This window comes from Dasypus novemcinctus, chromosome 4 (assembly GCF_030445035.2).
Source record: "Dasypus novemcinctus isolate mDasNov1 chromosome 4, mDasNov1.1.hap2, whole genome shotgun sequence".
NCBI lineage: Eukaryota > Metazoa > Chordata > Mammalia > Cingulata > Dasypodidae > Dasypus > Dasypus novemcinctus.
In genome coordinates, this window is record NC_080676.1 from 145681758 (window position 1) to 145709286 (window position 27529).

The following is a 27529-nucleotide window of genomic DNA, read 5'->3' on the forward strand; positions in this document are numbered from 1 at the left end:
AACCTCTCTGTACTGTTCATGGTTGTTTTGAGGTCTATAGCTGGGCTCAGACAGATTTGATATCTCAATGACCCATCATGAATTAAAGCTGAACCAGAATTGCTTTCTGTGAGAGGGTATGTACCCACCTTTAAACACTTACATTGCATATCTACCATCTAAATAAATGTTGCCTAACTTCCAACTCAACTTTCAAATCTTCATTGGAGGAAATGATACTTCTGAAGGATGGTTCAGAAGTATCAACCCAGAATTCCTTGGTGCATCACATTTTAAGCTGTGGTTATGTCCACTATCAGAAAAATGAATACATGAGCCAAGTTGGTTGTGCTTTCCTTTTAATTGTCCCTTACCCTTGTTCCATCAGCTTATATTAGAAGGTATTAAAAAACAGTTGTATAAAATTAGTTGCCTTTTCTATGGGGTTCATGTTGTTAGTATCTATCTCATAAAAGGTATGAGGCCAAAGGAGAAGTGTTTTTCCCAGGACTTAAAACTTATTCAATTCTTCAAAATATTTGATTTGCTTTTGGTGTAAGGATAGTTTAAACCAGGTAATGAATTCTATTATCCATTTTCGAGGACTTTTTGCAAACTTGGAAACATATTTGCAATTTATTACTAGCAAAGTGTATGTATGCTTAGCTAGAGTATGCACTTTGACTACCAGCCTTGCCTCTGATAAAGTATGGTATGGTAAAGTATATTTTCCAAAAGTGGTGGCAACAATATCCTATGTGACTCCTTACCGTCTTTGTTGTTTCTCTGATTGAGAGGTGGATCTGGGCTCTCTCCTTCGGATGTGGAAAGGCTTGTGACTATGAAGAAGGGACGCTGCGTGAACTCAGAGGCTAGAGCCATTTAGGTGATATACAGCCTCTACCTGAGTCTTTTGGGACACTTGACAAATAGATATGGATTATATAGAGATATATAGAGATATATAGCTAGATAGACACACACGCACATACCCTGTTGATTCTGTTCCTCTAGAGATGGCTATGTTGAATCAAACTAAGCCTATTTAAAGATTCAAAATTTACCTGAAAATTAGCTAAACATAGATTGGTTCATCTATATTGTTGATTATCAATTTAGTTATGTTTATTTCGTTTTCTCAAATAACTTGTACAGTAACTGAAGGCAAGGGCATTTCTTGTGTCTCCCCCATGTCACTTATTATGAGGTTTTATACCATAGCAATGTAGGCAAATTAATTATGTTGGGGGCTCTTGGGCCAAAGGGTATGCTAGGCCGCTGAATTTCATGGCTTAATTCTATGTTTAAAGTTTGATGGGACCAAGAATAGTGCCCACAATATGGAAAAACTTGACTTTTATCTTTCGTTCTGTGATCCAGTAGCTAGGGAAATAATTTACCAGAGACATACATGACTTCTCCACTCTCCTACTTTCTCTGTGTACCTGACTCCTAGAATCTTATGTTTTAAATTCTGAGGGCAAAGTAGATTTTCTATCTGAATCTAAAACCAGCATGTTACATAAAACTACTTAAGAAAAGTATTCTAAGTAGGGTAAAAAAGAATGAAAAATGTATAGTTGGAAACATCTGTGGTTAACCACATAATCCAAGAGTCTTCCAGTCCATAAACTATTTCCTGAGAAGAATGTAGGTACTTTGCAAGCTGGATGAATTTTTAAAGTCATTGGCTACCATTTAGTATTTGAAATAGAGTGATTTATGGAAGGCTATCCAGAGGCCTGGGTGTTCTTGGGTTTTCCCAGAATGTCTAAGATAATATCCATGAGCACGAGAAACATTAGGAGGGTTTGGCTCACCATGCATGTCTATCCCAAATGTAATTTATGGGCATTACTTCCTACTCAATAGCTGAAATACTTTTACATAATTTTACTTTGTAATACGATTGTGGAAGAGAGACCAATTCAAAATGCACCCAAAGCTCCAAAAGCTTTCATTTAGTTTATGGTATACATCAGGGGTTGGCAAACTGAGCCCCCGAAACTAATCTGGCCCATCGCCTGTTTTTGTAAATGAAGTTTTATTAGAATGCAGCCACGCCCATGGTTTGCATATTGTTTATGGCTGCTTTTGTGCTACAATAGCAGAGGCTGCTTGTTGCAACAGTGACCATATAGCCCACAAAGCTGAAAATAATTGCTATTCGGCTCTTAACAGAAATTTTGCCGACCACTGGTGTATAATATTAGATATAGTAATAACAAATCTATCACAAAGATGTAGGTTCGTTTCTTTTTAGAAGTCCCATAAACCGAGGATAAATGAAATATATTACATTAGACCAAACTTTTTTTCCAAGGAATTTAAGACAAACTGCAGTCTTCTGATACAATATTTGTGTCTCAGGTTTTCTTCTCAGAAATTAATTCCCACTTAAATTAAAAAAAAACAAAAAACAAAAAAAACAGACCGGCAAGCTCAAAAAGTGTCTTTTATTATTTTTAGTATAATAATTGTATAAATACTCTATTTTTATATGTTTTTACAGGTGATAATTTAAAAGTTTTATCATTAGACAGAATTACAAAAATAAATATGTTATCATAGGCATTTATTACAAACTATTGTCCTTCTCAGAAGTGATACGCAAATCAGTACTTACAAAGTACATATAATTTATAGTAACCTATTTTACTATATACATATGGAAAAAGTCATATTCTTTCTCAGAGCAGAAGAGCTGGACAGACATTCGCCAGGATATGACTGTTTGAACAGCTGCTGGGGATGGACCTGCTATCCCTCGGCAGTGCCCCCATGGCGAAACAGATGCCCCATGTGGCACTGTCCACGTGCCCTGCTCTTGGTATGGCACGTTCTGTTCCTGTGATCTGGATGACTTTGGAGACATGAATTATGTCTTCACATCTACATTCCTAAAGTTGGTCTACATAGGGAGGAAGGAAAGGAAGGAGGGTCTGAGCTCTTCATTTTTCCTCAGCACCTGCTTCCTGAGTTTGCAGCCTTAATGCATTTTTACAAAATTAATTGAGGCTTCACCAAAATGAATTACACAAATAAAGGCTAAGATGATACAAAAAAATAAAGATGGAGCTACTTGAGTCATTTTCACATTGCTGAGCATTTCTCTCATGCTGGACAATCGGAACTCTTAGTAGATAAGATGGCATAAATACTCTCGGAAACCACGGCAGACATAAATAATGCTGGCCCGAGATCCTATTTGTACTCCATTTCTCCCTCATTGTTAGTGAGGTAAAGTAAGCCATGTCTTACACAAAAGATCGCATCCTCTGCTTCTCATTTCCCAATCCCCATGATACAAAGGATTTAATCTGTACCAGAAACAGGACTTGTAATATTTCATAAGCTTATTTTGGCAGGTGTTTCTAGTATTTAAAAAAAAAAACGAACTTGTAATAGATGTAACAAAAGAAATAGTAACAGTGCCCTGGGGCGTTAGCATCTTTTAATAATAATCCTCCGATTGAATTTGTAACTGGCAGGACATTCTGATCCTGACTTCTTTTCTACTTACTTCCACCCACCCGTCTCACTGACACACCTGGTGGATTTACCTTGCAAGATCCTTAGGATCTCTTCAGCCTTTTTGATTTCAGTGCCTCAGCCCTTCCACACTTTTCCTTTTCCTTACAACTGACACTGCTTAACTGCATTCTGCCACCGTGCAAAAGTCTATGTAATGCTTAGGCTTCTTTAAAAGATCGCAGCTCTCTTGGGACAGCACTGCCCCTTCGTGCGACACACACTTCGAGGTTCTCTTTCTGTACCCCTTCCCACAAGTCTTAGAACATGGCGACCAATCCCCCAGCTGCCAGTGGGGACAAGGCCCCTCCGCGCAAGGCCGGGTGCTGGCCGGCTTCACTTCCTTTGCACACTCCGAAGCAGGCTGCCCGTTAATGTCTCTGCATTCCACCAGTCTTCTCTGCCACCCCGAGCCGCATGACTTGGAACACTCACCCCACTCTTCAATGACCCACTCTGAGAAAGTAGGGATGGCATTGAAAGATTCCTTCTTCTTCTTCACGAAATAGGTGTATTTAATTTTAGGTCGAAGGGCATTGCCTACAGTAAGGACCTGGATGGTCAAGGGCTCTTGGAGAGGGCTAAAGCTGCGAATTCTTTCCAGCGCTGCTGAGGAGCCGCTGTACCGCAAGACGCTGCCTTTGTACGTGATGTCTTGCTCTAAAGTGGACAGAGTGAAGTCGCCGTTAAGGATATATGTGCCATCGGCAGCTCGGATGGCCAGAAAGCTTCCATTATTTCTGGACCCCCTCTGATTCCGGTGTTTCACTTCGATGTTTGTGGCTCCAGTTGGAATCGTGACAACATCATGATATCCTGGTCTGTGGGCAAGAAAAATCAAGATATCGTTATACACATCAACTCATGTTCACCAGCTGATTAAGTTACTTAGCTTAAAGGCATGTTAATCCCTTATTTGTAAGGGATATTTTTACCAGACCTTGGAGCACATATTATTTAAACTTACTTTGCACTAGTAACTGATCCTGATATTTTCTTGCATGTAGATCCGTTTCCTCCACAAATACCACATTTATCAAATTTCTTTTTGGAGTCTATGATGCGATCACAACCAGCTTTCACACACTGTCCTTGCACACAGACAGAAGTGGAATCGGGGCTACACGGAGTACCATCGACAACCTTGAGAAAAGAGAAACATGAATCTAATGCTGTACATTAACAAGTGAAAGAGATGATGCTATGATACCTACGAAGGCTTTCCTCATTAACATGAGGTCTCTGATTTCCTGACCATCATAATTAAAGTAGTGTTCCTGATACAAGCTCCATGTTCTCCTCTCCCTATCTTTTCTCCAAACATCTGAAAAAGTTACACAGCTTTTGATTGTTTCCTGACTTTATCTTCCCTCTAGCTAAGGCAATGAAAGCAGAGCTTCTGTTCATTTAGTTTACTTCTATGTCCTCACTGCCTAAAATAATACCTGGGAATATAGTAGGTGCTTAATAAATTGCTTGTTGAATGGTAACTCTGCAATTTGGTGAATATTTTCATAGCCTTCAGTGCTAATGGCTTGGTAATTTCAACCACGTTAAATTACACATTCCAAACTCAGAGCCAGATTTATGTCCTCACCCTGATAAAAACAGCAAAAGAAATGATACTTCTACTATTACATCCTTAAATATAAGAATTATCAATGCTCATATTTCCATTTTAGTAAGTCCATTTGTACCTGCTGCTAGTCACTCAGTAATGAGTCCTTTGGACTATACCTAAACTATTTTCCAAAAGCACTGGCTGCCATGTTAATATGTAATTTATATAACCATGAGCTGTATGTGATACCTAGCTGTACAGAGCACTAAGCTTTTCAAAGGCATTTCTTTGTAAATAAGAGCAGTAACAAGCAGGTGCAAAAATACACGTGCTAGACTCAAGCTTGTCACAACTGAAAACAAAACCATGCTCAGTATAGGCACTTGCTAACATACATAGAATAAAAGGAATTCTGACTTGAAATTGAACACGTCAAGGTATAAATTAAAGAAAGTGCATCAAAGTTAGTGTGAAATGGTAGCAAGCCAAGACCTGCGTTTTAAGGCAGAAAACAAGTATAAAAGTAACAACCTTGGGCTGTAAAACAAAGAAGTAGCCGATGCCTTTGGCTTGACAGATGAGCTTGCACCTGTCCTTTGGTGAAACACCAGCATACTTGGGGGTCCACTCCACTGCTGGCCCGGTCCCAAAGGAGGCTTTCGAGAAGTCATTGTGTGCCTCACACTGTTCCTCTCTAAAGGTTTTTCCTAGAAAGAGAATGATACGTGATGTCACTGGTTTCCAACCTTTCACTGCCTGTTTGTGGGCACATCTTTTTCAGCCCAGTTCTCGGAGTTAGTCCTTTTCTACTCACCATTATTATCTGGACAGTCCTCAATGTTGCATGACCTGTAGCGAACACGCTTGCCTTCACAGTACTTCCCTCCATTCTTTGGGACGGGGTTGTCACATTCCCTCATTGTATACTGAATTCCTCCACCACAGGTTCTTGAACAGTCTCCCCAGGGTCCCCATGGGCCCCAGCTGCCATGAACGGGAGTCTAAATGGGGACACAAATTGTCAGCATTAGAGTTCTCTGTGGAGACCTTCTAGGGAATAAAAGAAAAACTATGGGGCAAAGAATCGATTACAAAAACAATCTAATTCACATTTCCCCAGATGACACAGATTGGGGATTGAATTGTGTCACCCAAAATGTGTTCAAGACCTTCCTCCCAGTCTTGTGAACATGATCCTGTTTGGAAATAGGATCTCTGAGATGTTATTAGTTCAAATGAGGCCAAATTGTATTAGAGTGGGTCCTAACCCAAAGAGACTGGTTCTTTATAGGGAGAGGACATTTGGACATAGATGAGAGAAAGAGAGAAAGAGAGAGAGAGAGATGGTCATGTGATAGAGGCTGCCAGAACCCTACAGACTTCAGAAGCACAGACCTGCCAAGACCTTGATTTTAGGTGTTTGGCCTCTGGAAATGTGAGGATAAATTTCTGTCGTTCTAAGCCACCCAGTTTGTGGCACTTTTTTTACAGCAGCCCTAGGAAACTAAGACAGGGCCGTTGAACTTGGGAGCCACTATTTTAGCATCACTGTCTTCGTTTCAATTCTAAGTTTTAAAAGAGCATGCACATGTTTCAGTAGCAAGACTCACATCGAAATGCTTCCTGTCGGTCTTGTTCACACAGTTCCCGCCAATGCACCACTTCCCTTCTCCGCAGGTGGTGCCGTCTGCCCAGGGAAAGTGTTTGGTTTGGCACACCTGCAGCCCGCCTGAGATGCCAGTGCACCACAGAATCGTGCACGTGCTGGCTGTGTCAGGGCAGTGTTTGGATTCCTCGCCAAATGTAAACTGGCACTGCCGGTTGGCGTCGTACAAGGTCCCGGGGAGATCAGAGGGAAGCTGTATGGGGTTCTGGGGTTTGTCCATCAAACATTCCCCTGCAAAGAAAAGGCCAACCAACAATTAACAATAATTAATGAAAGCCAGCAGAGGGAAGATCACGGTTTCAGAAAATATTTATCCTATGAGATAACATGCAGCAAAGTGATTTGAAAGCTATAGAGTTTTGGGAGGAAATGCCAAAGAAATTTAGATTATTATTAAGATATAATCCTCAATGGAGATATTTCTATTTTTAAGATGTCAGGAGATTCGAGTTTTGCTAAAACTTCTAATTAATCTACTTGGGAACCATTCGGCTGGAAACACTATTTCTTTATTGGGAATTAATGATCTTGACAGTGAAAATTAATTTTGAAAGAGGAAAACGAAAAAGAAATAAAAAAAAAAAACAACTTTTTAACTAGAATCCTACATGTGAAAGCTGAGGTGCCAGCTAGAATCAGTAACTTGAGCGTTTTACCATGGCCATTGTCCAGAAATGATGTAATCATGGAGGCACTGCAAGGAGACCAAGGCTGGCTGCGATCCAGATTGGACAGCATCGACGCCATCAGGTGCGAATCTCGGTTCATGCCATTAATGCTGGCACACTGCTTTGCATCATCATGTGGCATGTTAAACACGTGGCCTGAAAAGCAATCCAAAACCCATGTTAAAATTTAGGTCATTTGCAGCATCTTTTCCCAACAGGGATTCACCTCTTTTACAGTGATACTCATATTCCTAGAGGAGAAAATTTACTTTTGGAGACAATGTCTACTTTTCACAGGATGCAAATGAACATATAAATTTCCAAATGTCCATAGCTGCTACTATCTTATTTTTTTTTCTAATAAAGATGCCTTTTTTGTTTTTTTTGGAAATTGTAGAAAAAATATTTTCTGTGGTTTCTAAGAAGACTTGGTACCCAAGTCTTATTATCTGAAAACTCTCCTTCTTCAACTAATATATATTTTTTATCAATTTTAATTCATGACTGGGCTTAACTCTTACTCTAACACAGGCTCACCTAATTCATGAGCTGTGGTAAATGCAGCTTGTAAACCATCATCTTCTATGACTGAGCAGCTTCTGCTGGGATCACACACAGTTCCAACATCAGCCATCCCAAGAGTATCACAAGTCTGGGCCCCACACAGGTCCTACAAGGAACAAAAGTGCATCTTTATTAATAGGGAAAGAGCATGCATCTTAAGATCTAAATTTTGGGTAGGGTATATATTCCCATATGTTTTGGAGCATCTATGTTCATTATTATTCAGCTGTCCTTTTAGGAGGACTTCACATGACTTATACAGATATAATTTAATCAGATGATCTTTTTTCTAATGCTTTAAAAATAGAACTGTGAAACTTGAGATGTTAAAATTATAAAGCAGTGGCAAAAACACACACACACACCTTATATGACGTTTGTTACAAAGCAACCTACAAATGGGCAGTATCATAACTGGTATCATTTTTCTTCTCACCTGTCTGGTAAAAAGAATCGCTGTGTCATAGTGTTCTGCATCCCGATCACTGAGTGGGTTATGCTGCTTTTGCCAGTTGCAGAAGTTTCGCAGGGTGAGAGCAGCATTGGAGGTCACTTCTGGACCCTTCTGCTCCTCATAGATGACCAGGATCTTCACCACCACCAGACTAACTGAATTCCGAATGCTGGGGTGCTTATACAACCTGGCTGCCACCGAGAACAAGGTGAGAAGGTAGTGCTTCAGGCCACCGCCGTGGAAATCTGCCATTGACTGGTCGGCCACAAGCATGGTTTCCACATAGCGGGGGCTAGACACAAATCGCTTCTTTCTTATGCTTCCAGTTCCTGTAAGAAAACAAGGAAGACAGTTTGCTTATGGGAAGTCTATCTGAGAATAGTTTCTTACAGAGAGTATATAAGGAAAGCATAACCACTCAAAGCAAATAAACAAAACAAAAATACACTCTGAGCAACAATAACAAAACTATTCGCATCTCTTTTTCATTGGAAATACTGTATTTTAAGTTTTCGCCTTTAAATGAAAAGGCCATGTGCTCCTCTGGGTGGTCAAGATTCTTTTTTTGTGGGTGCAGAATTTCTTTTGTCCTCTTTGAAATCCTACAACTTGACCATCCTACTTGGCTGTAGTAAAAACTTGGGAGCATGGTCTGCCGGGAGAGCCCCTGAGTCACTCTTCCACAGGCCAGGACACAAATCTTGAATGAGATCATCAGGCTCCACGTGGAAAGCCCAAGGCTGGGCTGGGGCCGCTGCCAAGGGGCCGGGCCTGAAGCAATCTGAAGCCTGATCTGCTCTGCTCTCTCATTCCAGGGGTCCCTGGGGTGTGTATTCCTGCCAACTCTGGGCACAAAGGACCACCCACTTTGTTCCACAGCCTCACGTCCTGCCCACTTTGTTCAACAGCCTCACATCCTAGGGAAATCTATTCCAGAGTCGGGCCACAGTTGATTATTTGGAAAAGACTCCTGGGACCCAGACCCCAGGGAGGTGCTCAGCTGGACTGTGACCAAATACCTGCTTCAAAGGGGCAGATGGTAAGGCGGAGAAAGGGGCCGATTCTAATACAAGACACGTGAGAAAGATCAAGAAGAAGCAAGACTCCGAAAGAACTGGGCAGTCAGCGCCGCACACAACAGACTCAGGAGATCGCACGGCAGGAAGGATCTGGGAAGATCAACTCCGAGCAGTGCTAGAGAGCAGAGCTGTGGTCTCGAGAGGCAGCGCAAACTGGGAGGCTGGATGGGAAGGGCGGAGGGGCGGGGCGATCTCAGCAAAGACCTCCCAAGCAGGTTCTGCAGAGTGGCCTCGCCGCCCGCAGCGGGTCGGTCCGGGTCAGCCCCTTCAGCAGGGAAGGGGACGGAGGAGGGGGACCGAGGACGGCAAAACAGCAACTGCCGCGGGGATGCCCGGCACCGCGGGCTGCATCTTCCGGGTCACCAGCTCTCCTCTGCCCTCTTCATCTCCGCCCCCTAAGCGCAGGGTTCGCGCAGCGGTTACAAAACTCAGCGCAAAGTTGCGACCGCCAAAGAGCGCACACACAGTGGTTAGAGAGAGAAATTAAGAGGGCTGGAAAGATGTCCCTCGCTCACAATGGACTAAGGTGGAAGGAGTCGGGTTACGACCTCTCCCAGGTCGAAACTTTTCTCCTTCCCCTGCAGAAAATCGTTCGTCTGTCCTGTCTTTATCATTCATGACTTGGGCGGTATTAAGTTTTGTTTAGGATTTGATAAACTCTGAGCTCACCAACCCAAATCTCAACCCGCATGCCTCAAGCTGCAAACAGGAATCTACTCTCAAGCCGCTTGGGACAGAGAAAGTGGGGAAGAGGGTGAAGGGAGGGAGCCGCTCTTCTGGATCTGATACCTGTTGGTTGCTCGGCGCTCTGCGGCGCACGGTCTCGCTGCGACCACTGCTCCCCGGTGCCGTCCTCGGGCCCCGCGCCCCTCGGAGGCAGGATCTCGTCGTCCATGACCCCGCACTTGGCGCCGTCGCCGCCCCGCCGCCTCCGCCGCAGGAGATGGAACTGCGGCTGCTGCGGCGGCTCCTCCCCGTGGGCGGCGGGGGCGAGGCGCACCGAGGCGGCGGCGGGCGCGGGCTGGATGAAGTACTCTTCGCCCTGCAGGTAGAAGGCGCCGCGCACGCCCTCGCAGAGGCTGAGGGCCGCGGCCGAGTGGGCATCGCCGTTCACGGTGCCGGAGTAGAAGCAGTGCGCCAGGTCGCCGGAGGACTCGGGGCGCGGCGTCTCGGGCTCGGGGCTGCGCCCCACGGTCTGGAGCGTGAAGCCGGGAGCCAAGAAGCCGTGGTCGGGCTGCAGCTCCAGGAGCAGGCGCCGGCCGAAGGCATCCAGGAGGAGGCGCGTGGTCTCGTGTTCCCCGGCGCGCTGCAGCTCGGGCAGCACCAGCTCCTCGTCCTCCTGCGCCGGGCGCCCGCCGGTGCCGGGTACCGTCAGCAGCACCGCGGCAACCGCAAGCAGCAGCCGTGAGAGTGCGCGCTGCGAGCTCCGGGGTCGCCTCGCCGCCTCCATGTTCTCCGTGTCGCCGCCCGGCGCGCGCTTTCGGGACCCCGCGGGAGCCACTCACTGCACCCGAGCCCCGGGATGCACCGCGTGTTGCAGCGCACCGAGAGAGGGGGCTATTGTTCGGGCCCGGAACCTAGAGTCTCGTCGACCTCGCTCTGGATTGCCAGAAGTTAACAATTACTATTATTCTTTGAAAGTGCGCGCGGAGCTGGCAACAGCCGGGGCTCCTGGAGTCACTTGGGAGTAGGCGCTGCGAGGCTGCCCAAGCGCGGGAAGTCTTCCTTCCAGAGCAGCACCGTGCGGTGGGCGCTGGCGGGCTGGCTGTGGCGGGGCCAGAAACGCCCTGGAGCGCCTCCGAGGCTGGGGACAAGGCGAGAATCGGTGGCCGGCGCCCCTCTCTGGCCTCCGCCTTGGCCGCACTGCCGCTGGCTCCGCACAGGACTCTGCCCTCTCGGCTCAGCTCCTTGCCCTGGCTCTGCAACTCTCTAGGCTCGGAGCCGCTTTCCAGCGAGTGCAAGAAGCGGGCAGCCGGAGAGGCCCTTTTATAGTAACTGGAATGCATTTCCTACCCCCCTTCTCTCCTCCCTCTTGGCCGTCTCTGGTTCTCTGAGACGCCGCCCCCTGAGCTCACAGTCAGAACTCAACCGCGCTCAGCGCCGCGGGCCCAGGGGGAGGGGGCAGCCTCGGTGCTGGCCCCGCGCCAGGGACTCGTCAATCTGGGGGCGGAAGACGCAAAAAGGACTAGCACTTTGGAGGGCTGGGGCTGCCACGGTGCCCTGCCCTACCTCCCCTCCCACCGCCACCCGTCCCCGCCGCTTCCCGAACCACTCTCCCGCCACCCTCCTGTGCCCCAGCGCAGTTCGCGGGCTCAGCGGCGGCTCCCAGGAGGGACCGTCGGAATGGAGACCTGACTCTCCGCTCCAAGAGTTCCCTGATTTCCCTCCCCGTCTCCCCGAGAGCTGTCCCGGCGCCCCCCCCCCCCCCCCCCACAACCTCCTCCTCCCTTATCTGGGAGCTGAGCCAGGGCTGTCCTTTCTGGAAGAATACGACACCCCACTCCCCCAGCCCCCTGGCTTGCCAGGAGCCCGCTTGCTGCAACATGCCCTCTCGTCTCCCCAACTTTTCTCGGGGGAAACCGTGGTTGCCTCTGCGTCTCCCCTAGAAAGCGTGCCTGGTCGGGGGACCAGAGGACGCTTTCCAGGCTCTCGATTTTAAAAATGCGTTTGCAATCCCCCTCCCCCGCCGTGGACACTTCTCTGTGGGGAACCCGGTCCAACATTTCTGGAATAGGTGATCAGGAACGCCGTTTATTTCCCTGGAGCCTAAGGGCGCTTTCTCTTCCTTTGAGAAATGCTAAACTCCCTCCCAGTCTCGGTTCTTCCATCTAGCAGTAGCCTCCGGGCGTAGGCCCGACTGCAAGAAAAGTCAAGGAACTCCACTTCCCTAGCCAGGGGCGGGCGGCGACCGTGGGGGCTAGAAAGTGTGCAGTGGGGAAATCGGGAAGGCGGCTTCCTTCCCCGACCCCTCCCTCCTCTTCCCACTAGGAAGGGAAATGGCTGCATCCGCGTGTTACGAAAGCGAGAAGAGCTGAGCCTTCCCATCTCCAGGCCCCCTAAGAAAAAGCTGAGCAGCTCTTCTATCGAAAAAGAGGGAGGGGCTCAATGACACATGAGGAAGGAAATGTTCCACAATGCCTTCTCAGGCGGAAAGCCACAGGGACAATGGTGAGAACGGCCGCCTAAATCCCGGGGCAGACCCGTGTCCCTCATGCTCGCGCACTCCCACTCCCTTGCCCTACTGGTCGCCTGTCCCGCAGACCTCCTCCCCTTTGCCCCTCGCTTTTCACCAGGTTTTCTCTGGGCCTGTTCCTCATTCCTTCCCACCTTCAGTCTGTCCCAGTCAGAAGCGTCCTCTCTGATCATCTACCACGTCCGCTTCCAACTTTTCCTTTCAGGATCTTTTTCCAACTTCCTCTTTGCTCTCAGAGTTCTAGATTGTCTAGTAGGAAACAAAACAACAATGCTTTACTTGCCACTTTTTAGGAAAGATCAGATGAGAAAGGATGGCACAAGGAAGCAAAGATGTTTTACTCTTAGGAATGGGGCTGTCTTAAAAGTAATTTTGATTTCCTGAGGTCCCTGTTAAATGCTGAAGGATCAACCCAGAAATCAGATATGTTTAAACAGCAGTTTTAGGCTTCTCTCTGTCTTTGTTCTTCCAAGCTCCCCTTATCTGATTGCCACTTTGATCCTCCGTTTCCCTTACCTCCTTTCACCTGGTTATTCTTTTGCCACTCTCTCACCCCATTCTATTTCTCCTTCAAATTTAATATTGACATACACACTTACGCGTGGCCCACTCATTTCTGTTACTTAGTTCTTAATCTTCTACTTTTTAGGCTTTTGCTTAATTTCATTTGGTCTGTTTTTCTAGCCAGAAGGTTAGACAATTGGGAGAATATCTGAGGAAAGTTATTTTAGACCCTCAAGTTATTGAAGTGGAATCATGAAAGAATGATGTTAAGCCATCCGCAGATTTTGCAAAGCTCTTGTTTAGGGGAGAGCTCTGAAAGCAATCTGCAGTGACCAGCAACTGGGGCCTCAGTTGTGCTTTCTGAGAGATTGCAAATACTTGAGGTGGCCCAGGAGCTGAGAGACTTTTCAAGATCGGCAAGGGTCAACGTGATTCCTCTGAATTGGAGCAGGAAGGGAAATTCAGAAGATGGCAGAAAATGTGTGACTTTCTGAAAAGTCGTGTAATGCATTCCAATCTGTCAGTTCCCCTACATAAACTTTAGCTTTTAAGAATATATTAATGTGGAGCAGGTTATATATATATATATATATTATTGCAAGCTTGGCTTTTAGTCTATTTCTGCCTCAAGTCCATTTTTATTGGCAGTTTGTTTAATTCAAGACATAGAGCTCTGATTTTGAATGAGTACTTCAAATCCATAATAAATTTTGCATATTTCATGTTGAATATTCAAATAGAGCTGGAAAAAAAATGAGTTAAAGGCAAAAGGGTGGCCAGGAACAAGGCTTTTTTATTCACTGGGTTTCTCTCCAGATTTCTGTTCTTTTGCATAATGACTCCAATCTGTTGTGCACCTGTAGTTCTGGGAAATGCTTCTTTTTTAATTGCTTCAACAGAGGCATGGATGTAGGAGTTGCCAGGTACTAAGTTGAAAAACTCTATCCATGCACAGCAGTACATTTAATCCACTAATTTTTTTTGGTATAAGATGGTCACTATTCAGGTATTTGTGATATTAAGCAAATATATACATATAACCAAATGTGTATTTCTAAACAAAATTGTGACTTGGAAAATATTTTAATGTAGAAACAAGACAAAGGAGTAAAATTTGTATACAGCACTAGTAAAAGTGACAGGTGATATTTGGGTCTTTGTGAATAAGTTTCACACTTCTACCCTTCCAAACTTTGCTACTTCGTTTGAATACATCCCCAAAAGATCCCAGGTCCTACCATTCTGTTGGTTTTCTTTTCCTTTTTTTCCAATTCTACATTTTTTTTTACTATCCTGTCCTTGTGTTTCAGAAACAGATGGTATTTAACACACAACCCAAAGCACTCCTAACATTGACCCTGTTAACATTCAAAAGTCTTCCAGTTCTTTCTCAGCATATTAAATTAAAAGAAAAAAATTAAAACAAAACAAAACAAAACCAGGCTAGTTTATCTCAGCCTGGTTTTCTTCTTATAGGATACAAATGTGCTTATATAAACAAGACTCTTGATATATTCTAATTTCTCAACTTTAAACAACTTTCATTAGTTGTAGAAATGACTGAACAAAAGTTAGAATATTTGAGATAAAACTGTTCTCACAAATAAGTTTGACCTTTTAAAAGCATTTTTGTCCCCTCTTAACAGAGAGACTCCTTGATGAAAGAAAAAAGCTCCATGCATTTTAAAAAATGAAAGGAATAAATATTAAAGTTTGATTTTTACTTATATCTTACCTTTTTGCTTCATTTAATCCTATATTACAGACACAATGTTCATAATTCTCTAAAAGTTTATACACACATAAATGTCCCATAAGTAGTCATGGAATGGGGGAATATGATAATATACATGAGCTATTAGCATTGTTCTAGTGTAAACATTGTCTACAGAAACTACTAACATACATATTTCATAAATATTTCAATGTTATTTATTCAAATTTTCCTACAGGATTTACCAATTAGAAAAGGAAAAGCTGTTTAGCATTAGTGTTTCTTTGGGGAACATCTGGTCTAAAGAAATACTGGCCAAATGCATATTGTAGTTGATCATAATGGGAAAATAGATAGAAAACATCTATCTTAAGCAGGCTGTATACCCAAAAATATAACAACTACTTAAAGACAGAAAATTTATTGCAAATTGTATTTGGAACTTAAAATTACTATGAAACCAAACTCATGCACTTTCAGAACTGAAAACAATATCATTTGTCTAATCCTCCTCTCTTGTTTAACAAACGTGGAACTGAGCCTCAGAGAGGTTACATGACTTGCCCAAGATGTTATAGCCAGAATCAAACAGGGAAATTGGTAATGAATCTCATTCTGTAATTTTTAAACACATGCTTTTTGGCGTTTTAGAATATCTAATGGTTTGCAAGTAATTAGGTTTCAGATTTGGTTATTGATGTTGTGTCCAATGATTAAATTTCATTTTAATGCTTAAATGGGAATTTTCTGGCATAAAAAATTTCCACCTTAAAAGATTCATAGCCTTTAGTATCTTTTTCTCAGTCCACAAGGTGGCGACCGTCCACAATAAATGATGCGCAACTTGGGCTTTTTTCTAAATAGTTCAGGTCACAAATTTGCAATGGCTTTACATCCCTTCAATCACATTTAATTTTTAATAAAATTTTATCCTACATTTTGGGATGATGGAAAATCTTTTAATATCATAACTTTAAGTACATTTACATTATAAAAAGAATTAAAATGCTTTGCCACCATTTTTAATCTTATTGCTCTAATAGCGTAAAGCAAAAATCATTTAAATGCAGAAAAAATAAAAAATGAAACTGCCTCTGATGTGGTAATGCTGTGGACCACTTTCATTTGTTACATTCTCACATTGGAGAGCAGCGTGGACTCCAAATTTAAAAATTTATAGGCTCTCAATCCACTAAAACAAATAAATTACTCATCCACTCAAAAAATATTTAAGTGCCTAAAGTATGCTTAGTATATATGATGAATACTTTACTATAAATACTAAAGTTAGCTGATTTTCTGGGTGTAGACATTTTACTTAGCAACAACCAAAAAGTGAGAAAATGTTCTACCACCAGATGGTGCCAAAAGATAAAATTTAAAACTCCTCTTACCGGATAAGTACTTCATGTCATGAAGTACTGCCCCCAATACAAAGAAATTCCAAATGCTATATGAATTTAAAATCATATTCTAGGGATGTCTCATTTTTTAATGTGAGTTTATATTAACAGTCTCTCTTTAAACAGCAAGCCCTAGTTCACTGACTCTGGAAGGAAGCATACAAATTTACTCAGCAGGGGGCACCTGAGACCACAAAATAAGAAATGTTAACCGCTTTTAACACTCTCCCCACTCCCCAGTTTTTAAAGTTTATTGAATAGCTAATTGAGATATGACCTGTTTTATATGTATGTATGTTTGTTTGTTTGTTATTTTCTTGTAATCCAGCTATTTAAGCAGAGGTTGGAAGACACTTGTCCCAATAATGTGGAAGTGATTTTTGCAGTGATAAGGGTTAGTATTTGATGCTTTTCTTCTCCCTCCAGGAAGGAGTTACAACTTTACAACGCTCTTTAAAAACTCTTCTTTATCATATTTATTGGTAGCTGAGAGCTGAATTATGAAGTATTGAGGTTCATTGGAAATTAGACCTGGTAGCTCAGAATCACTGACATTTGAGTATCTCCAGAGTCCTAGTCCATACCTCCCAAACTTTTTCCTCCATAGAAAATTGTGCTTGTACAGCCCACTGGGGCCAATGGATGGGGCTGCTTGCTGCAAGCTCTAATCCAGAGAGCTTTCCTGCCGCTGATGACTCTCCAGCCATCCGGCAGTTGAGGAAATAGTTATCTCGATACACCTGTAACCAGTTGATGGTAGACTAGTTTATTGCGACGATGTTAATTGGTTTTTTTTTTTAAGAATTAAGCAGTAAGATCTCAATTGTTGAGTGAAATACTGAAGCAGAGAATTGAGGAGTATGTAGTTTGAGGCTGAGATGCAGTGCTGTAGAATAATAAAGGGATAAAGGGAAGTCAACGATCATGGAGACAAGGGATAAAAAACAAGATGTGAAGAAATAGTTCCAAAAGTAAAGAAAATGGATTTAAAAAAGAGATTTTTAAAGAAAATGGATTTTAAAGAGAAGAGGGATTTCCAAAGTGGTCAAAAGTGAGATCTGGTTATAAATTGCCTCCCGTGAAATTGTTGAGTTTAGCCCTTTTGCCATGATAGGCATTTTAGGTCTGATATGTCTATAAACCAACTCAAAAAGCTCCAAATGGGTGAATTATTCTGAATACCTACACTGGATACCTCCTGCCACTCATCTCACGTTTGCTCTGACCATAGCTGCCCTTAACACTGTGGGGCAGGCATGACCTGCCAGTACTTCCCCGAGCTACCCCAAGTGTCTTGAATGCTTTCCAACTTGGGCTCCCTGAAGCTGCAGAATGATTCTCCTGCAAATGCAACCAGGAAGTACGGTGGAGTTAGCCACCGGGACAGGAGCCAGTGGAAAACAGTTCCTCTCCTAACCTTTGGGAGATAAAATTGCCGCACCTTCTACGTGTCTCTTCCGAGGGTCCTGGCAGTATCAAGTCTTAATTGGCCCTAGAAAATGCAACCCTGTATTGGCTTGCTTTGCCTCCTTCTCTGTCTCCTCCTTTCCATTTCTCTCTCCTATTTCCTAAGATTGCTTACCTGCCCCTCATCCCTTTCCCTCCCAAACAAAAAAGACACAAAAAAATCTGGCTGCGTGTACACAACCCTTTCCTCAGGCTCTGCTTTCTGGACCAAACCAAGTCTAAGGCAATGAATAACAGAAGATCCTCTCTCTGGGATCATTCACTGTCTAGAGAGTGAAAAACTCCCCTTCGCTGGCGATGATGGGGATGGCAATAGCCCCTGGCATGTAGTGGTATTACAATGACAAAGACTCTCCCTGGTGGCAGTGGCAGATGAGGTGCAGGTTTATGCACCTCACATAAACACTTACACAGTGGGAAAGAGTAATTAAAAAGAATGTGTAGTTTGGATGGTTTTTCATAATTGAGCAGGGACTGTCCAACTGTGGCTTGCTACTTTTGTAAATAAAGTTTTACTACAACACGGTACTTTATGTATTGTTTGTGTTTGCTTTCATGTTAACAAGGCAGAGTTGGATAGTTGCAAAGGAGATCCCCAAGTCCAAAATATTTGTCTGGCTTTTTAAGACAAAGTTTATTGACACCTTCTTTTTAAAAGTCTTAAAAAAAGGAATATGAGGGGCTTAATATTTTCCTAACTCTTAATTCAAAGCATGTCATCAAAATCACTTTTATCCTGCTGCCAGAGATCAAACTATGCTGAAAATATGAAAATGCCTACGGTTGTCTAATATGAAAACCATAGTTCTAATAAAAAAGTGGGGGAGCCATGAGTTAGGGATATTTGGGTGGATGAGCCTGAGAATCTTGAACCCCCATATCCTCCTAGACCCTCTGATTGGCAGAAATAGATAGGAGATCCTTGCTGGATGAGAGCAGCCTCTCCTTGCCTAGACTGTAAAGTTCTCAGCAGAGGCAGGTGCTTCTAAAAATTGTGCTTATCTTCTTCAATATATGCCCCCACCTCACATCTCTTCATTCCTAGGCTCATATACAAAGTTGAAAATTTACTGTAGAGTTTTAAAATAAAATTTTATTGAAGTATATCATACATGCACATATATAAACAATAAGTGTACAGTAAAAGTCGTGAACTTACAAAACAAACGTGCAAATATCCATACAGTGGTCCCAATCATCACTTCCTCACCAACACCATGCATTGTTGTGAAGCATTTGTTACAAACTGTGAAAGAGCATTGTCAAAATATTACCACTTACTGTAACTCATAGCTTACATTTGGTGTATTTTCCCCCAACCCACTTGATTAATAATACCCTGTATTAGTATTATATATTTGTTATAGTTCACAAGAAAACATTCTCATTTTGTTCCTCATTGTTGTTGTTTTTTGTTTGTTTTCTTTTTTTTTTGTAAAATGTACTTTGACATCAACCTATTTTGTCTTCCCATCAAAGTTTTGCACCTTCTGCCAGATGCTACTTCTTTTGTCAAAATACATTACACTTGGACTTTGAAGATGGTTTCATTCATTCACAGTCCTACTACTCCTGAATTCCCTGTGTTGTATAGAATCATGCTTTATACAGTCCATTCAAAGTGTACACTCAGTGGCTCTCATTTCATCACAGAGTTGTGTTGTCATTGCCAGTGAATTTTAGAACAATTAAGTTTCTCCGAAAGGAAAAATCCTCCATCCACTTCTACCCCCCATTCTTGTCCCTTAGAATTGATATAATACAAATTTTAAGACATAATGATCATACAAATTATAAAACCCAAATGTTTTCTAAATTTTAAGAATAGAAGCAACATTAGTGAAGGCATTAAATTATTACAATATTATCATATTAGTTTTAGGTAAGACAGATTTATGGCAATATAAAAGACTGTTTTGCCATAATGCACAGAAAATCCTTTGTGAAAATGCAGAATCGCAGTATTTGAAGGTTGATGATACGACCTGTTGGAATATGTGCCGAGGGAAATTCTGGAGTTTTGGAAGGGGTAGCCAAATCAGAGCCAGACCCAACTGCAGTAAGAAGCTTGGTTGTGGTTATCTGTTCAGGTTAATATCCATAGGGATGATTCTAATCAGTTGTTTGACTACAATGATTTCCAAGCTAGTAGTAATGCATGGAATCCAGGAATCCTTCTGTTGATCCACTTGATATAGGGAGATTGGTCTGGGAGAATACTGAGTTTCTGTGTATGTGGGTGTGAGGGGTGAAGCTCATAGTCTCTGTTCCCACTTCCCTGCTTCCTGGGCTGTGTCTGATTCCTCCCTGGCTGTGCCTGCCTTTTTGGTCCATCCCTCAATTAAGAACTCCAGTCCACTGAAGGGGAGTAGGGAGGGAAAGGGAGCCAATTGCCAGGGCCATTGTACCTGAACTCACATTTTTCTAGGGTTTTACTATGAAATAATAACACCTGTTATTTACTGAACGCTTAATATCACATGCGTATTTTACATGTTTAAACTAATTGGTCCTCATGTGTAGACAGATTACTATTAATGCCTCTATTTCTTAAATGAGGTAATTGGGCACAAAGAAGTTAAACACTTTGGCCAAGTTCATACAGTTAATACTTGGTGGAGTCAGATAATGTGTTCTTTTAATGTTGAATACAGTTAATGTGCAAAATGCATATAACAGTATCTAAAAAAAATTTTTATGGTGTGGGGAATATAGAAGAAAGGAGACTGGGTTAAAAACCTTTAACACCGGGAAGCAGATGTAGTTCAAACAGTTGGGTGCCTGCCTCCCACATGAGAAGTCCTGAGTTCAGTTCCTGGTGCCTCTTAAAGAAGATGAAAAAGACAGTGAGCTGATGAGATGAGATGGTGCAATGACATGATGCAGTGAGGAGCACAACGAGATGCCACAACAAAGAGACACAACGAGAGACACAACAAACAGGGAGTGGATGTGGCTCAAGTATTTGGGTACTTCCCTCCCACGTGGGAGATCATGGGTTTGGTTTCTGGTGCATCCTAAAAGAAGATGAGTAGACACAGAGAGCACACAATGAATGGACACAGAGAGCAGACAGTAGGTGCAAATTACAAGAGGGTGAGAAATAAATCGATCTTTTTTAAAAATTAATCTTGAACACACAAATATATCTTGAACACAATCAATGTAAAATATGCATTTACCTATATTTAAAACATGTTAGGGTGTGGATTAAAAATTAAAGTATTTAGCTTTGCTATGTGCCCATCTGGCTCTTGGCTCTATAACCTTAGTCACAGTCACCCTGGATCTTAATTTCTAAATCTGTAGAATAAGGATGTTGGACTGCTCCAACTCCGACATTCTGTAACTTCTAATGTAATTTTAGCAGTTTGAATGACTATAGATGTACAAATTGCTGTATCACTGTCTTGATGAAATATCTCTGTTGTACAAGTGATTTATTATATCCTGAGTCCTTGGCCAGGAAATCATTCGTCAATTAAAGTTGGTCTCAATTAGAGCATTGTTCATATCGGAAAATACTACATACTTATTTATGCTTTCAGAAACCCACAGTAGCTAATGGTGTTCTTGTCACCAGTTGCAGGAAATGATGTATTAAAATAGTAAATAGGGCTATTTTGTATTTTGTAATTTAGTCTGTGAAAGAGCTGGAAGCCTTATGAATATAAGAAAATATAAAATTAGCCTTTTAAACAAGAGAGAATTAATAATGATAAAACTCCCATTGACTGAATGAATTGGGAAAGAATGTTCTGAAATTCACATTCTAAGTGATATTACTGATTTTGTTGAAAAGATTACCAAAAAATTGATTTATAAATGGTAGTTTTTCTGTTGAGTATAAAGCTTAGGAAGTTGTGAAAAATACCATGATCATATATCAGAGAGATAATTACATTAAGTGCACTGCCCCTGATTACACAAATTATATGAATGTCACAGTTGCTTCGAAAATTTATATGAACTTAGGTTTGAAATATAGTCTGTGCATATTATATAAAACTATATCTTTTAAAAGTCTCTGGTAAATGTCATTACTGTCTCTTCAAATCCTAAAACATCACCATCTTTTGATATTTCCTAGTACTGGATATGTTTATATTGCTGCATAGAAAGATTTCTGTTATTGATTTCATTCTTTCCCTCACAGGCATAACCTTAGATCCAGAACATGATTTGCCACGAAGAAAACCTAAACATTGTTTACACTCAGCTCAAAGTAAGCATGATTTTAGATCTCCAGAAGCCCTGTTTTCTTTATTTGAAGTCTGTCCTTTTTTCCTACTTGTCAAAAACATGTCTGAAATAGACATGCATAGAATAAGCAGAAAATCCTTTCATTTATCACACCCACCTTCCCTCCAGAATATCGTATTTTTTGAGATATTTTCACTTTTACTTTTTCCCTTTAAACAGAAACAGTCAATAAGGCTACTTTTGTGGGCAGAGGGGTTGGTTATTGCTAAAAGGATTGGAGTTTCTGTTTGAGGTGATGAAAAAGTTGGGGTTAAAAAAAACATAGGACTGTACAATGTAAGCAATGATTTCTAATGAAAACTATGGACTGTAGTTAATGGTATAATTATAATAATAGTGTTTTATCAATTATAGCAAAGGTACCACATTAATACAAAGTATTAATAATAGGGAAATCTGCGTGTATGTGTGGTTGTAAGGTTGTATATGGAAATTTTGTATTTTCTGCATTCTTTTTTCTTTAAAAATACAACTACTCTAATGTAATTTTTAACAAAAAAAGTTGGGGTAATGGATGTTGGTAAAGGCATCAAAATATTGGGAATGTAATTAATACCCTGCATTGTATACTTGAAAGTGGTTACAGTGAGAAATTTTGAGCTGCATATGTTACCACATAAAAATTTTTTTAAAAGAGCTGAAAATATGACGACGTATAAGTAGTTTAGTTTTCTAAATAATTCAGTGCCATGTTTTGTTGATTCTATGCCTTAAAAAGATTAGTGTGTGTGTATGTATAAATGGCTAATGCAGACAAAAATGGATTTCAAATTTTCTTTCTGTGTCACTGAAACAGAAAATATAAAATAAAGATCTAAGGTTTTTTTTGTTTTTTTTCCCAAAAATATGCTTTCCTTTGTGATTTTTGTACTCTGAGTTAATGAAACATTATATTCTGAGTAGGTAAATATGTTTTCTGGCATCCATCAACATCATCTCTAATATTTATTAAGCTCTTACTATAGTTAGTCAGAGACCTACATAAGTCACAAGTATTAAAGTTTTCCCAAAAAACATTACTAAATTGAAAAGAGAAAGTGTTGACTAGGAATATATAAATATATGGTAAGCATCACATCAGAACAAATAAACATTTTTACTTAGAAGAAGAATGTGACACTTGCTCAAACTTGTTGAGCAGCTGGCATTTACCCAAACTCAAGGCAACTGCACTAGCTATATATATATACTCAACATTAGAAGTTAGAGATCAAATAAAAAGAAGCAGGTGAATCAAATGGGACTATTATAAGAGATCTGCAGACACACACATGCTAAGCACAAGGGCTCTGTTCCATCTCCTGACCACCTGTGCAACAATTGAAGAGAGAGAACACATGCTTTACTGATGATGAGCAATGCCATAGGGAGAAGTTTCAAGTAAAGCAGTTTTTTTTCTATTTGAATAAAATTAGGAAATAAAAACGGAAATTAGGGATACCACATGGAATAAACTCAGGAATAAAGCAAAAACATGGAAGAGTTTAAGGGATTAGAAAATAATTGTAATGAATTGGCGTTCTAACTGAGATGTCATTTCTGAATGGCTGAGAGCTCAGGTCATGGCTTTTGAGAGAAAATGGCGGCCGCCAGCCACCCAATCCCTAGGCATTGCAATGTAAAGAAATCCCTACTTGAGGCTTTGGAACAGATTTGAAGCTTTTAGGGCAATGAAAATTTTATAGCAAATAAAAAAGACAGGAAATAATTAGTTTTTATTCCTAACTAATGTCAAATTACAAGTATCTATAGGTACATATATAAGAAAAGAGTGCACAATGAGAAAAAAGTTTCCTTGAGATAATGACTCTTCAGTCATTTGTTTAATAAAATTTGTAATTTTATTACACTATTTTTTCTACCCTTCCTAATATTTTACACTTGAGTCTATGTTAGTTAAAAGAAGTGCACTGAGTTTACTACTTTACCAGATTATTATGCACTGAAATAGTCACTGACAATTTCAAACCATTAACTGCAGGCATAAAATCCTTGTTAAGAAACAGGAAGAAAAGAACCTTTCTTGCCCATTGAAATGACTTTTTAAATACTGTATCAAGTTTTTTTCTATGGCTTTGTCAATCTTGTTTTCTCACCTCATCTTCCTTTCTTCCCTCCTTTTTCTTCTCCCCTTCTCTCTTCCCCCTTTTCCCTCCCTCTCTCACTTTCTCTCATCACCTTCCTTCCTTCCTCCCTCCCTCTCTGCTTTCTTTGTCCCTCTTTTTTTGAAGTGTATTAAGCACTATCTTAGTTTGCTAAAAGCTGCTGGAACAATATACAGAAAAGGGTTGGCTTTTATGAGGGGAATTTATTAGCTTACAGTTCTGAGGCTATGAAAATATCCAAACCAAGGCATCCTCAGAGATGCTGTATTCCTGAAGGTCCACGGCTGTTGATCTGGGACTCCTGCCATGTGGCAAGACACAATGATGGTTCTGCTGATCTGGGTCTCTGCCTCCTTGTTATGATAAGCACAGCTATTTCCAATAGAAAGCCCCTCCTGATCCAGAGCCACAGGGAGCAAAGCATCCCTCAGTGAGGAGGTGACTTACTGTGAAGGCGCAAGCAAGGAACTGGGGGAATCTTCCCCAAACCAGTTGGAAGTGAAATTGGCTGCAAGGGTTTTAGAGACCGAAAAGAAAAGTAAAAAAAAAAAAAAAAAAGTGACGGTGACATTAGATCTTCCAGGAGTCTTGTGAGGAGGTATATACAATTTGTCAATCTTGTCAATCCTGCATTGTCTCAGGTATGTTCAACTTGTCCTTGGTTTCCGTGGCTAATAAACCAGAGTTTAGATATTGTTGTAGAGTTTAGATATTATTGTACAGGTGCAAGGCTCCTTTCTCAGCCCCCTGCTAAAGGATATTAAGCTTTTTGTCTCTGAGAAAAGTTGCAGATTTATACCATTCTATCTGGTTTTGTGTTGAGATGTTATCTTTTTCCTAGAAACAAAACTGAAAATGCCTGATTAATATCCTCCAGGGAACTAAGTATAAGGAGTAAACATCTAAAATTAGATTAATAGAAAATCAGCTCAATTAGTTTTAGAATTTTCAGATCTGCTAAAGTGAAGAAATTTTAATAAGCCCATTTTCCAGCTATCCTCCTGCAGGCTTACATCTTCCCTGAGCTCGTCTGTGAGGGATCAGGCATATGATTCACCTCTCCTCTCTCCTCTGGTACTTGTCTCTTCCAGCCTCTCTGGCTTTCTCAGTCTCTGGGCTTTTTTCTGTGTTTGTCTTTATTTTCTGTTCTTCATTTTTAAAAGGTTCTTGCAAGAGGACCAAGAGCCACTCTGGGTCATGCCTCACTGATGTAATTAAATCAAAGCCCCCCAACTGAATCCAATCCAATCAAAGGGTCCCACACCCACAGGAACAGATTAGCTTCAAGAACATGATCTTTTTGGGGGACCCACAAAAAGCTTCATACTGTCACAAGCACCTATTCTGTGCCAAGAACTAGACTAGGCACTAATGATAAGGGTGCTTAAATACTTGTTCTTGAGTGTATTATAAATATGTGTTTAAATAATTGCTCTTGAGTATTGTTAATGCTACACAAGGGGGAAAAGACAATGTAGAAAGGATGGGGTAAAGATGAAGCCATTCATCTTGACCACGGACCTGGAATTCTAGGAGTAGAGAAATTTTCACACACAAAAAAAGAGTCGTTGTTCTGATTTTCTTTTTTTCATTGTTTTGAAACTTCTTAGATATAACTTGTATATGTATACCAATGCAGTATCTGTTCCCTTCCAAGAAGGTAAGAATATGGGGAAATTTTCTTTTGAAAAGGGTCACATGCTCCAGAAATGATTTTTCAATTTAGTTTTAGTTATGTGGTTTAGCATGTATCACTCTGTACAACTTAGTTCCTACATTCTTCTAAATCATTCTAACTAATTGTTCTTCTGTTTAGAAGCAACATGATTTTGATTGCACACAGATATTCACAGATGAAAAGATTAATTACAGACAACTATTGTTTAGGTCCTTCAGCAATATCTGGGCCCAAGAATGAAAATTATGCTAAAATGTGTGTGCAAAAATCTAATGAATAGTTTTTACTGTTTACATCTTTCTGCATCTCTATAAGACTCTTCTTTAGCATCATTTAAGGATTTTATCAATGCCTTTTTTTCTTTGAAAAAACGAAAAGTTTTATTAGAGCTTGTAAAACTCAGGCACCAAAATGTCATTCACTAGTGTAAAGAAGGACTCTAGGGTATTGTGGAATTGTTAAAAAAAATTTGTTTGAAGCCTTAAAAGTAATATTAAATATTTTAAATGTTTACATGTTTAATATTTTCTCCTTTACATATGATTTATTTGCTCTTTACTTTCTCTTGCAGGACCCCTTTACTTCCAGTTTCTTGCTCCTCCCCATTGCTTTCTCTTTTATAAAGTGCCAGAAAGAGGATAAAGACCCATCCTGATTCAGTTGACCATACTAATTAAAAATAACATCTTTCTTTTTTTCCACAAAGATAGAACTGAAAGCAAAGAAGGAAACCCCTGTTCTTCCCAAAACTGGAGCCCAAGCAAATCTTTGAAAGCCTAGAAGGCAGCACTGAAAGGCGTCCACAGCCACAAAGAAGAGGTGTATCTCATCCACCTTCCAGTGGCGTAAGACACTGAGTCTCAGAAGACATCCCAAATACCTTCAGAAGAGCATCCCCAAGAGAAACGAGCTTGACCACCACGCCTTCATCAAGTTGCCCCAACCACTGTATCAGCCATGAAGGAGAGGGAAGACAACAACGCACTTGCATTCATTGTGGACATCAAGGCCAACAAGCACCAGAACAAACAGACTGAGAAGTAGCTCTATGATGGTGATGTGGCCAAGGTCACATCCCCGATGGAGAGAAGAGGCATGTGTTCCGTGACTCCTGACTGTGTTGCTTTGGATGCTGCCAGCAAAATTGGGACCTTCTAAACTGAGTCCATCTGGCTAATTCTAAATGTAAGGCTTTTGACCATAAAAAAATAACATCTTCAAAAGGTCCTATTTACAATGGGGTCATACCCACAGGTATGGGTTTAAGATTAGGAACATGTTTTTTTGTTTTGTTTTGTTTTGTTTTGTTTTTTCTTTCTGGAATATCATGCATGTTGAAGTACAAATATTGATATTTGCCTAATGGTCCCTAAGTATTCATAGGTATTTAAGAAAATTATTATAGTCAAATCCATTTTTAAAAAATTAATGAAGTAGTCAAGGAATACATAATGAAGATATTGGGTAACCTAACAAACAGATAGAAAATATTTAATTGTACTTGAATAAAATTGATTTGAATATGTTATAGTGATGATGGTGGTGGTGATGGTGGTGGTGGTGGTCATAGCAATAATGACAATTCACACTTATTGATTACTTTTTCATTGTCAGGCACTACACTAAAGACTTCCATGTGTGAGCTTATTTAGTTCCTCAAAACTGCTCTATATTATATTCTATTATAATCTGAAATTTAG

General features: G+C 41.0%; 1 protein-coding gene across 1 annotated transcript; it reads right to left on the reverse strand.

Annotated features, from left to right (window-relative positions):
• Nucleotides 1–2416: 2416 nt before the first annotated feature.
• Nucleotides 2417–14922, reverse strand: ADAMTS1 (ADAM metallopeptidase with thrombospondin type 1 motif 1). The gene is made up of 9 exons (XM_004468668.5): nt 10292–14922; nt 8406–8752; nt 7943–8075; nt 7394–7561; nt 6682–6968; nt 5886–6072; nt 5603–5778; nt 4478–4653; nt 2417–4331 (listed from the first exon to the last, which is right to left on the reverse strand). Exons 1-9 carry the CDS (start codon nt 10950–10952, stop codon nt 3632–3634), a joined length of 2835 nt encoding a protein of 944 aa, XP_004468725.2. The 5' UTR covers nt 10953–14922; the 3' UTR covers nt 2417–3631.
• Between the last annotated feature and the right edge of the window lie 12607 nt (nt 14923–27529).

Excerpts from the sequence above, each read along its gene's own strand:
- ADAMTS1 (XM_004468668.5), bottom strand. The coding sequence starts at position 10,952 with ATGGAGGCGGCGAGGCGACCCCGGAGCTCGCAGCGCGCACTCTCACGG. Across the intron at positions 8,076-8,405 it reads CGATTCTTTTTACCAGACAG|GACCTGTGTGGGGCCCAGAC; the intron begins GTGAGAAGAAAA and ends TGTTCCTTGTAG. Across the intron at positions 4,332-4,477 it reads GGATCAGTTACTAGTGCAAA|ACCAGGATATCATGATGTTG; the intron begins GTAAGTTTAAAT and ends TCTTGCCCACAG.